The sequence below is a fragment of the Pseudophryne corroboree genome, chromosome 5 (assembly GCF_028390025.1).
Source record: "Pseudophryne corroboree isolate aPseCor3 chromosome 5, aPseCor3.hap2, whole genome shotgun sequence".
Classification (NCBI taxonomy): Eukaryota; Metazoa; Chordata; class Amphibia; order Anura; family Myobatrachidae; genus Pseudophryne; species Pseudophryne corroboree.
In genome coordinates, this window is record NC_086448.1 from 106817261 (window position 1) to 106829966 (window position 12706).

General features: G+C 47.5%; 1 protein-coding gene across 5 annotated transcripts in view; it reads right to left on the minus strand.

Moving 5' to 3' along the window:
- NSUN6 (NOP2/Sun RNA methyltransferase 6) overlaps positions 1–12706 on the minus strand; it is a 141792-nt gene that overhangs the window by 17625 nt on the left and 111461 nt on the right. For 4 of the 5 annotated variants that reach the window (XR_010177597.1, XM_063921549.1, XM_063921552.1 and 1 more), the window contains exons 9-10: positions 2875–3019; positions 1900–1944 (exon numbers count right to left, since the gene is read on the minus strand). Coding sequence is in view for 4 of the 5 variants with exons in the window: in XM_063921549.1 (XP_063777619.1) it covers positions 1900–1944; positions 2875–3019 (190 nt within the window). In the remaining variant the exon portion in view is untranslated. The remainder of the gene's footprint in view (positions 1–1899; positions 1945–2874; positions 3020–12706) is intronic. The other variant, XM_063921550.1, reaches the window with a different exon arrangement.

The following is a 12706-nucleotide window of genomic DNA, read 5'->3' on the forward strand; positions in this document are numbered from 1 at the left end:
GATCATGTAACGTGTGGCCCTACTGGAAAATACGTTTGTTTCTTCACCGTCGACACTGGAGTCAGTGTCTGTGTCTGGGTCCGTGTCGACCCACTGAGGTAACGGGCGTTTAATAGCCCCTGACGGTGTTTGAGACGCCTGGACAGGCACTAACTGAGCTGCCGGCTGTCTCATGTCGTCAACAGTTTTCTGTAACGTGCCGACACTGTCACGTAATTCCTTAATTACGGCCATCCATTCAGGTGTCGACTCCCTAGGGGGTGACATCACCATTATAGGCAATTGCTCCGCCTCCACATCATTTTCCTCCTCATACATGTCGACACACACGTACCGACACCCAGCACACACACACACACAGGGAATGCTCTGATAGAGGACAGGACCCACTTAGCCCCTTGGGGAGACAGAGGGAGAGTTTGCCAGCACACACCAGAGCGCTATATATGTATAGGGACAACCTTACAATAAGTGTCTATCCCTTATAGCTGCTTATATCTGTTATTTTGCCAAATAAGTGCCCCCCTCTCTTTTTTACCCTGTTTCTGTAGTTGCAGGATGCAGGGGAGATTCTGGGAGCCTTCCTACCAGCGGAGCTGTGTGGGAAAAATGGCGCTGTGTGCTGAGGAGATAGGCCCCGCCCCCTTCACGGCGGGCTCTTCTCCCGCTTTTTTCTGGAAAACTGGCAGGGGTTAAATACATCCATATAGCCCAGGAGCTATATGTGATGTATTTTTTGCCAAATAAGGTAAATTCATTGCTTCCCAGGGCGCCCCCCCCCAGCGCCCTGCACCCTCAGTGACCGAAGTGTGAAGTGTGCTGAGAGCAATGGCGCACAGCTGCAGTGCTGTGCGCTACCTTATGAAGACAGGAAAGTCTTCTGCCGCCGATTTATGGACCTCTTCTTGCTTCAGCATCTGTAAGGGGGCCGGCGGCGCGGCTCCGGGACCCATCCATGGCTGGGCCTGTGATCGTCCCTCTGGAGCTAATGTCCAGTAGCCTAAGAAGCCCAATCCACTCTGCACGCAGGTGAGTTCGCTTCTTCTCCCCTTAGTCCCTCGATGCAGTGAGCCTGTTGCCAGCAGGTCTCACTGAAAATAAAAAACCTATTTAAACTTTTACTCTAAGCAGCTCAGGAGAGCCACCTAGATTGCACCCTTCTCGTTCGGGCACAAAATCTTAACTGAGGCTTGGAGGAGGGTCATAGGGGGAGGAGCCAGTGCACACCAGCTAGTCCTAAAGCTTTTACTTTGTGCCCAGTCTCCTGCGGAGCCGCTATTCCCCATGGTCCTTTCGGAGTCCCCAGCATCCACTAGGACGTTAGAGAAACCATGTGCACTGCAGGTGGGGCAGATGTAACATGTGCAGAGAGAGAGAGTAAATTTGGGTGGGGTGTGTTCAAACTGAAATCTAATTTGCAGTGTAAAAATAAAGCAGCCGGTATTTACCCTGCACAGAAACAAAATAACCCACCCAAATCTACTGTAACTCTCTCTGCAAATGTTATATCTGCCCCCCCCTGCAGTGCACATGGGGGGGTAATTCCAAGTTGATAGCAGCAGGAAATTTTTTAGCAGTTGGGCAAAACCATGTGCACTGCAGGGGAGGCAGATATAACATGTGCAGAGAGAGTTAAATTTGGGTGTGGTGTGTTCAATCTGCAATCTAAATTGCAGTGTAAAAATAAAGCAGCCAGTATTTACCCTGCACAGAAACAAAATAACCCACCCAAATCTAACTCTCTCCCCACATGTTATATCTGCCTCGCCTGCAGTGCACATGGTTTTGCCCAACTGCTAAAAAATTTCCTGCTGCGATCAACTTGGAATTACCCCCTATGTTCTCAAAAGCATGAATGTCCCAGTAATACAATACATTTTCCCTTCTTTTAGCAGGCACCTTCCTGCTGGGTAGGTTGATCTTCTTGCCCATCCAAAGAATATCCTAAATGAAACGGAGTAAATCTAGGGGTTAGGGAATATCAAAAGTTTGGAGCGCAATTAAAATATTCAAAAGAAACCAAAGTTAGACACGGACCAAAGACGGCACATTTTGGAGAGAGAAAAAAATCAGGACAATCTTTACCAGGATAAGGGGTCTATTTACTAGCTTTGGAGAGAGATAAAGTGGAAAGAGATAAAGTCCCAGCCTATCAGATCCTAACTGCCATGTGTGTTTAAAAAATGAGTTAGGAGCTGGTTGGTTGGTATTTTATATCTCTCCACGGCTTAGTAAATAGGGGATACGGTCATTAGGTCGACAACACTTAGGTCGACAGTCATTAGGTCAACCACTATTGGTCGACATGGCCACTAGGTCGACATGGAAAAAAGGTTGACATGATTTTTTCACTTTTTTTTTCTTTTACATTTTTTTTTCACTTTTTCATACTTTATGATCCACGTGGACTACGATTAAGAATAGTAACCTTGCCCGAAGCATGGCGAGGGGGCACGGTGCACTAATTGTGGTTCCCCATCACTTTATGACAAAAACGACACCAAAAAAGGTAAAAAAACCGCATGTCAACCTTTTTTCCATGTTGACCTAGTGACCATGTCGACCAATAGTGGTCGACCTAATGACCCATACCCGTAAATAGACCCCTTTAAGTAATCTTACATACTGCATAGTGCACGGTTTATGTGAACAATCCAGTGGCTTCATCTCCTTCTTTCCCTTCTGTCACGTTCTATAGGAATATTTGTCTTTCTACCCCCATGAGCAACAGATTTTCCTGTGATCACAGAAGATAAGGGGGTCTAGTGCAATATGGAGCCCCGCTTACTGGTGAATGAATGCATGTTCTGCTGAACAAACTGGTCACAGGAGTGCGAGGAGCCTACCCCACTCCTCGTGGACAGTATAACTCACCCTGAGCGCTCCCTCCAGTGTCCCGTGTCACAGCCTTGGTGCCGTTGAAGCAGTACGCCTGAATGCTATTGAGCTTCAGCAGAGACACGTTTCTTTTTACAGTCTCCATTTTGTTGGCTATCTTGTCCATGGCTATGACTTCTCCCTGGGAAGAAGTAAATACATCAGATTTCTTCTATATTCTGCACATTCACACTGTAAAAGGCCAATTCTTGCTATAGTGTATCTTACAATATAATTTAATATATAGGGCATGGAAATGTTACACAGCGCTGCACTGTACCAATGAAGTTTACAAAATAATTGTCATGACAGGGACGCATTCTTGTTTTCTCTTATTGTTCTTAGTCTTGGAAGCAACAGTATATTTCCTTGTTTTCCCCAGCACATTACAGCCATTCACACTTCAACATACAACAAAGTCAATAGGGGCCTGATTCAGAGAAGTACACACAGCCGATGTTCAACGGAACTGATCGATTATCGGCAGACTGCGCGTGTGCTGCGTTTGCACTATGCATGTGTCAAGCTGCGGCTGCGGATCTGCATGCAATGAGGACTTCGCAAAATGACTGACAGGAAGTGACCGTTTGGGGTGTTAACATGGTGTTAGCAGAGTAAAAACACAGGTGCGTCATGACCGTTTTCTGACCTCAGCTGTGAGAGTTAATGAACAAAAACATGGCTCCTGCGTGACTACTGCAGGGTCCAGTCTGCATAGCCATAAGTCAACCCTTCAGCCAGATGTCCCTTGTTCAAGTGACTGAAAGCAACAGTCCCTTTACTGGGGTTGATGTATCAAGCAGTGAAAAGATTGGAAAGGTTAGTCAGTGCTACCTCAAAGGTGTTTGGTTGCCATTGGCAACTCCTCCACTGGTCCACTTCTTCACTCTTTCCACACTGTGCAAAGTTAAACAGGAATCACTATCATGTGTTATTTTACTTAAGCAAACTTTATATTTCACATTTTTTAATGGATGAATCTGTCTCTCTTTTCTTCTCTGTAACATATTAGAACAAACGGAATCCGGATGATAGGTCAACAGTCAATAGGTCAACACCATATGGTCAACTTGAATTAGGTCGACATTGACAAAAGGTTGACACAGCAAAATGCCGAAATGAGTTTTTTTTTTATTTTTCATATTTTACGATCCACATAGGCTACAAGTGGGAATAGTAATCTGTGGCAGGTGCAGCGGTAGCGGAGCAAAGTACCTTGCCCGAAGCATGGCGAACAAAGCGAGCCATGTAAGGCGATGGGATTGTGAATGCTGATTATTTTACAGGACAAAAAGCAATACCTTATTTCACCTAAGTTCAAGCCGCTGCGGCCACTGTATATGATCCTTAACCTCTGTGCTGTTTACACACCTTGCGTACACAAGATCGTACCGTGTGCGCACTCTGCGTACATATGCCAAACGGGCGTAGTAAGTACTCAATTTGCGCACACAGGCCTACACGCTGTTAGCACAATGCAGCAGCCCGAGTGGCTGTGAATACACTTTAAACCTAAGCAGGAAAAGGGACGCGACACCAATTATATTTAAAAATATGTTGGAGTCCAACCCACCAATGGTTATTTACTAGCAGGGGGTTACAACAATAATACAATAAAATAAGAGAAGAGGCTACAGTCAATGGTACATACGTTTGTTCGCCTGCGCTACCCGGTCCAGTCCTCAGTCAATCAAGGTAGATGACCTTGAGAGAATGTGTGTGGCCGGGCATGCAGCTGGCCTTTTATACATTTGTCCAAAACCTAATACAATGGAAACTGTAATCTCTTCACCTATAGGTCACTGGGATGGTCATTTACAGTACAGGAGAGGTCATAGGTCGGTTTGAATAGGTGGGCGATGTCCGGTCCAGGTGCACTTGCGGTTGGTCTCCACTGGGCTCCCGCCGAATATCAGGAGTACAGTAAACACAGTTGATATTAATATTCTGCTCCTGAGCATATCTATTCGCAGGAGCGTGCTATCTTCCGCAAACTGATACCGGAATATTGCTCTTAAAATACCTTACAGCTGGATACCAAACACCACCTCCTAACCTAATTCTGTCCCCTCATTGCAATCTTTGAACTACACTGGGATAGGCCCAACAGTGAATTAAAGAGGCAGCAACCAAATCAAGTGACGCGCCCTAATATCTCCTAAACTCTTCCAAACATTCTTATTTGATTACAGCTATTGATTCCATGTTATTCCAGAAGATGTTCTATGTACTAAGCCTTGGATGGAGATAAAGTGGAGAGAGATAAAGTACCAGACAATCCGCTTCTAACTGCCAAACCACAGGCTGGGTTTGAAAAAGGAGGTAGGAGCTGATTGGCTGGTACTTTATCTCCGTCCACTTTATCTCTGTCCAAGGCTTAGTAAATACACCCCTTAGCTCACACATGTGAAACAATGCTAGAACTAGGGCCTAGGGTAATAGCCGGCCTTGACTTATGATTACAAATAGACTCTCCAGATCCAACAGGAGATCATATGCCAGTGGTTTCCAAACTTTTTTGAATCATGGCGCCCTAGAAGATCAGAATTTTTTTCACGGCACCCCTAGGCCAAAAATTTCTTATTGAGAAATTTAGAAAGAAATATTACATTGAGTAGATTGCATTTATATGTCATCCTTAGGGTCAGTTATGTGGTGAGGGACAAGATTTGCTTCTGTTTGGCCACATATTTTATGACTGGCAGCCACCAGCACTGGTTTGGCCTATTATATTGACCATGAATAATTTGAATTGGTCCTGGACCACCAACCCAGGGCACCCCTGCAAGTGTCCCGAGGAACCCTAGGGAGCCACGGCACACAGTTTGGGAACCTCGGTCATATGCATTAAGGGATATCTTTATTCTTCCAGAGACATAAGTGTGGACCTAATAATGGATAAGACTGCAGATCTCCTATATTTAAGCCCCCTATACATTTGGCGATTTGCAGCCGAGGTGCCCGATAGACGACCGACGACCCGGCGCGTGGGGGGGAGGTGACAGGGGGAGTGAAGTTTCTTCATTCCCTGACGTCACCCGGCCCCATAGCCCTGCATGCTAATATGGACGATATTGTCCACATTGGCTTGCAGGCAGAAACGACCCGGCACCAACGATGAACGACCGCGGATCGTTCATCTTTGGTGCCTACACACTGAGTGATATCAGTTAGCATCTGATTGGCTGGTACTTTCTCTCTCTCCAAGCTTTGCTAAATCTCCCCCTGAGCCACACTTGCATGTCACAGTTCACAAGCAACGCGTTATAACAGATTTGCATAAATAGTGGGATGATCAGTTTGCTTGGTGAAATTATTTTAAGTGGTTGATAGAATTTAAATTACAAGTCATTAAAACTTGGGAGACCTGGAAGCACAGAGAGGTAGCGCTTATTCAGGACTATGAATAACCATTAGACTCCAGAACTATGCAAACTGAGATGAAGTGCCATGTAATCTAGCCTACTAGTATCTGAGCCGCTGAGGACTATACCTGTAACGATTCTATCTGAAGCTGCACCCATGAATAGCTGCCGCATCGAATCATATATTTGCCGATGCTCAGATGGAAATTCGTTCTTCACTCACTCACTCACTCACTCACTCACCATGTAATTATTTTTCCAGCGTGTGCATTCTGTACGTAGCCCAGAAATTACTCCTACAATGTGCTAGAATCAGGCTGCTCAGGACCGGAGTGGCCTTACACACCCTCCCTAAAAACGTTTGGCTTCCTGTCAATCAACTTGTATACGCCTAGCGATCAAAAACATCACTGGATTTTTTCGCAGTTTGGCCTCGCGTGTGCACACTACGATCCGTACTTATGCGCAGTCAACCGATAATCGGCCGCCTTGCGAATTCGCACAAAAGCGATCAGGTCTGAATCGTGCCCTATACCCGCTGCCTACCGAATATGCCAGCAGCCTTTTTTTTTTTTCAAGAATCTAATTCACAAATAACCTTTGGCCTCTTTGTACCATGTGCCTTAACGGTGCAATTGGTTGTAATGAAATGTTAGGCTGCACGGTCATGAATATTCCTTAAGTTCATGAAAAGGCTGCCACTACTCTTCGTGGGTTCCGGTCTTTAGGTCGACAGTAAGTAGGTGACAGTGTCTAGGTCGACCACTATTGGTCGACAGTAAGTAGGTTGACAGGGACTCTAGGTTGACATGTTCTAGGTCAACATAACAAAAAGTCGACATGAGTTTTTCAATTTTATTTTTTTTTTAACTTTTTCATACTTTACGATCCAAGTGGACTACAATTGGAAACGGTAACCTGCCATGCGAGGGGACACGGTACACTGATTGGAGTTCCCAGTCACTGTACAGGGAAAATGACACCCAAAAAAGTAAAAAAACGCACGTCAACCTTTTCTCATGTCGAGATAGTACATGTCGACATGTGAGTCACCGTTGACCTAAAAACCATGTCGACCTACTTACTGTCGACCAATGGTGGTCGACCTAGAGACTGTCAACCTAAGTCTAATCTACCTAACATACAACACCCACTCTTCATAGTCCATCAGTACACTTTAACTATATGAGGACAGACGGAACCCTTATAGAAGACTTAACTAATTTATCTGTAACAAAATGTGGAGAGAGATAAAGTACCAACCAATCAGCTCCTAACTGCCACGTCACAGGCCGTGTTTTAAAATTGACCATTCAGGGCTGATTGGTTGGCACTTTATCTCTTTTCAAGCTTTGACACATCTCTCGTGTCCTTGTTGAAATAAGATAACTAAACTAGTATTCTATTTTTCTCTGATGTCCTAGTGGATGCTGAGAACTCCGTAAGGACCATGGGGAATAGCGGCTCCGCAGGAGACTGGGCACAAAAAGAAAGCTTTAGGACTACCTGGTGTGCACTGGCTCCTCCCCCTATGACCCTCCTCCAAGCCTCAGTTAGATTTTTGTGCCCGACCGAGCAGGGTGCAATCTAGGGGGCTCTCCTGAGCTTCTTAGATAAAAGTTAGTTTTAGGTTTTTTATTTTCAGTGAGACCTGCTGACAACAGGCTCACTGCATCGAGGGACTAAGGGGAGAAGAAGCGAACCTGCCTGCTTGCAGCCAGCTTGGGCTTCTTAGGCTACTGGACACCATTAGCTCCAGAGGGATCGAACACAGGCCCAGCCTCGGAGTCCGGTCCCAGAGCCGCGCCGCCGGCCCCCTTACAGAGCCAGAAGCAAGAAGAGGTCCGGAAAATCGGCGGCAGAAGACATCAGTCTTCATCAAGGTAGCGCACATCACTGCAGCTGTGCGCCATTGCTCCTCATGCACACCTCACACTGCGGTCACTGATGGGTGCAGGGCGCTGGGGGGGAGGGCGCCCTGAGCAGTAATATTAACACCTTGGCTGGCAAAAATACATCACATATAACCCCCAGGGCTATATGGATGTACATTAACCCCTGCCAGAATCCATAAAAATGCGTGAGAAAAGTCCGCGAAAAAGGGGCGGAGCTATCTCCTTCAGCACACTGGCGCCATTTTTCCCTCACAGCTCCGTTGGAGGGAAGCTCCCTGGCTCTCCCCTGCAGTTAATACACTACAGAAAGGGTTAAAAAGAGAGGGGGGGCACAATTTAGGCGCAGTATACAATATATATGCAGCTATAAGGGAAAACACTTTTTTATAGGTGCTATCCCTGTGATATATAGCGCCCTGGTGTGTGCTGGCATACTCTCCCTCTGTCTCCCCAAAGGGCTTTGTGGGGTCCTGTCCTCTATCAGAGCATTCCCTGTGTGTGTGCTGTGTGTCGGTACGGCTGTGTCGACAGGTATGTGGAGGATAATGAGGTGGAGGCGGAGCGAATGCCTGTAAATATGTTGTCACCCCCTGCGGGGTCGACACCGGTGTGGTTGAACTTATGGAAGGATTACGTGAAAGTGTCAACTCCTTACATAAAAGGTCGACGACACGGAACAGCCGGCTACTCAGCTTGTGCCTGTTCCAGCGTCTCAAATGTCATGGGGGGCTCTAAAATCGCCCGCTACCTCAGATAACAGACACAGATGTCGACACGGATACTGACTCCAGTGTCGACATCGATGAGACTGGTGTACCCTCCAAATAGGTCCACCCGTTACAGGATTGAGGCAATGAAAAATGTATTACACATTTATGATTATACCCCAGGTACCACATAAAAGGGTATTGTGTTTGGTGAGAGAAAACTATTAGTAGTTTTTCCTGCTTCTGAGAAATTAAATGAGGTGTGTGAGGAAGAGTGGTCTTCCCCCGGTAAGAAATTGATAATTTCTACAACGGTTATTGGCAGCGTACCCTTTCCCGCCAGAGGATAGGTCACGCGGGGAAACACCCCATAGGGTAGATACAGCGCTTACACGCTTATCAGAAAAGGTGGCACTACCGTCTCCGGATACGGCCGCCCTGAAGGAACCTGCTGATAGAAAGCAGGAGGTTACCCTATAAGATATAGTCACACACTAGGGCATTATATTGCGACCAGCCGTTGCTTCGGCATGGATGTGCAGTGCTCCCGCTGCGTGGTCAGATTCCCTGTCGGAAAATAACTATGGATAGGGACAATATTTTGCTGAAAATAGAGCATATAAAAGACGTGGTCTTATACATGCGTGATGCACAGAGGGATATTTGCCGGCTGGCATCAAAAATAAGCGCTAGGTCCATTGCCGCCAGACGGGGGTTATGGACTTGGCAATGGTCAGGCGATGCCGACTCGAATCGGCACATGGAAGTTGCCCTATAAGGGGGTAAAACTGTTTGGGGATGGTTTTTCAGACCTCGTTTCCACAGCTACTGCTGGGAAATCGATTTTTTTGCCACAGGCTACCCCACAACAAAAGAAAGCACCGTATCATCAAGTACAGTCCTTTCGGCCCCAGAAAAGCAAGAGGGCTAGAGGCTTATCCTTTCTGCCGAGAGGCAAAGGTAGAGGAAAAAGCTGCAACACACAGCTGGTTCCCAAGAGCAGAAGTCCTCCCTGCGTCCGGTAGGTCCACAGCATGGTGCTGGGGCTGCTCACTCACATGGATCCCTGGGTCCTTCAAGTAGTATCTCAGGGGTACAGGCTGGAGTTCGAGACGTTCTTCCCCCCGACGTTTCCTAAAATCTGCCTTACCGGCACCTCCCTCTGCCAGGGAGACGGTGTTGGTGGATATTCAACACTATAATCACAACAAGTGATTGTCAAGGTGCCCCTCCTTCAGCAAGGAAGGGGTTACTATTCCACAGTGGTTGTGGTACCGAAACGGTTCGGTGAGACCCATCTTGAAATTAAAATATTTGAACTTTTATATCAGAAGATTCAAGTTCAAGATGGAATCGCTCAGGGCGGTTATTACGAGCCTGGACGAGGGGGATTACAGGGTCTCCCTGGACATCAAGGATGCGTACCTGCATGTCCCCATTTACCCCCCTCACCAGGAGTACCTCAGATATGTGGTACAGGACTGTCACTATCAGTTCCAGACGCGGCCGTTGGAGTTGTCCACGGCACCGAAGGTCTTTACCTAGGTAATGGCCGAAGTGATGATACTCCTTCGCAAGAAGGAAGTTTTTATTATCCCGTACTTGGACGATCTCCTGATAAAGGCGAGGTCCAAAGAACAGTTGGTAGTGGGGGTAGCACTCTCTCGGGAAGTGCTACAACAGCACGACTGGATTCTCAATATTCCAAAGTCACAGCTGGTCCCGACGACACGTCTTCTGTTCCTGGGAATGTTTCTGAACGCAGACCAGAAAAGAGTGTTTCTTCCAGTGGAAAAAGCCGAGGAGTTGTCATCTCTAGTCAGAGACATCCTAAAACCAGGACAGGTGTCGGTACATCAATGCACACGAGTCCTGGGAAAAATGGTAGCTTCGTACGAAGCATAATTCCATTCGGAAGACTCCACGCAAGGACGTTCCAGTGGGACCTGTGGGACTAATGGTCCGGGTCCCATCTACAGATACAACAGCGGATAACCCTGTCAGCAAGAAACAGGGTGTCGCTGCTGTGGTGGCTGCAGAGGGCTCATCTACTAGAGGGCCGCAGATTCGGAATACAGGACTGGGTCCTGGTGACCACGGATGCCAGCCTTCGGGGCTGGGGTGCAGTCACACAGGGAAGAAATTTCCAAGGAGATTTCGCTTCACATAAATATTCTGCAGCTAAGGGCCATTTACAATGCCCTAAGCCAAGCAAGGCCCCTGCTTCAGAACCAGCCGGTACTGATCTAATCAGACGACATCACGGCGGTCGCCCATGTAAACAGACAGGGCGGCACAAGAAGCAGGATGGCGATGGCAGAAGCCACAAGGATTCTCCGATGGGCGACCTACACCCAGGAGAATGGGGACTTCATCCAGAAGTTTTCCAAATGCGGGTCAACCGTTGGGAATGACCACGGGTGGACATGATGGCGTCCCGCCTCAACAAGAAGTTGAAAAGATATTGCGCCAGGTCAAGGGACCCTCAGGCGATCGCTGGGGACGCTCTAGTGACACAGTGGGTGTACCAGTCGGTTTATGTGTCTCCTCCTCTACCTCTCATACCCAAGGTACTGAGAATAATAAGAAGGCGAGGAGTGAAAACCATACTCGGGGTTCCGGATTGGCCATGAAGAGCTTGGTACCCGGAACTTCAAGAGATGCTGGCAGAGGACCCTTGGCCTCTGCCGCTTAGACAAGACCTGCTGCAGCAGGGACCCTGTCTGTTCCAAGACTTACCGCGGCTGCGTTTGACGGCATGGCGGTAGAACACCGGATCCTAAAGGAAAAGGGTATTCCGAAGGAAGTCATACCTACCCTGATCATAGCCAGGAAGGATGTCACCGCAAGACATTATCGCCGCGTTTGGCGAAAATTTGTTGCTTGGTTGGAGGCCATGAAGGCCCCGACGGAGGAATTTCAACTATGTCGATTCCTGCACTTCCTGCTAGCAGGGGTGACGTTTGGGCCTCAAATTGGGGTCCATCAAGGTCCAGATTTCGGCTCTGTCGATTTTCTTCCAGAAAGAACTGGCTTCACTGCCTGAAGTTCAGACTTTGGTTAAAGGAGTACTACATATTCAGCCTCCTTTTGTGCCTCCTGTGGCATTTTTTGGATCTCAACGTGGTGTTGGATTTCCTAAAGTCGCATTGGTTGAGCCACTTAAAACCATGGAGCTAAAGTATCTCGCGTAGAAAGTGGTCATGCTGTTGGCCTTGGCCAGGCGTGTGTCAGAATTGGCGGCTTTGTCATGTAAAAGCCCTTATCTGATTTTCTATATGGATAGGGCAGAGTTGAGGACTCGTCCTCAGTTTCTCCCGAAGGTGGTCTCAGGTTTTCACTTGAACCAACCTATTGTGGTGCCTGCGGCTACTAGGGACTTGAAGGATTCCAAGTTGCTGGACGTAGTCAGGGCCCTGAAAAATTTATTTTTCCAGGACGGCTGGAGTCAGGAAAACTGACTCGCTGTTTATCCTGATGGCACCCAACAAGCTGGGTGCTCCTGCTTCTAAGCAGTCTATTGCGCGCTGGATTTGTAGCACTATTCAGCTGGCGCATTCTGCGGTAGGATTACCGCAGCCTAAATCAATAAAAGCCCATTCCACAAGGACGGTGGGCTCATCTTGGGCGGCTGCCCGAGGGGTCTCGGCTTTACAACTTTGCCGAGCAGCTACTTGGTCAGGGGCAAACACGTTTGCAAAATTCTATGAATTTGATACCCTGGCTGAGGAGGACCTGGAGTTCTCTCATTCGGTGCTGCAGAGTCATCCGCACTCTCCCGCCCGTTTGGGAGCTTTGGTATAATCCCCATGGTCCTTACGGAGTTCCCAGCATCCACTAGGACGTCAGAGAAAATAAGAAT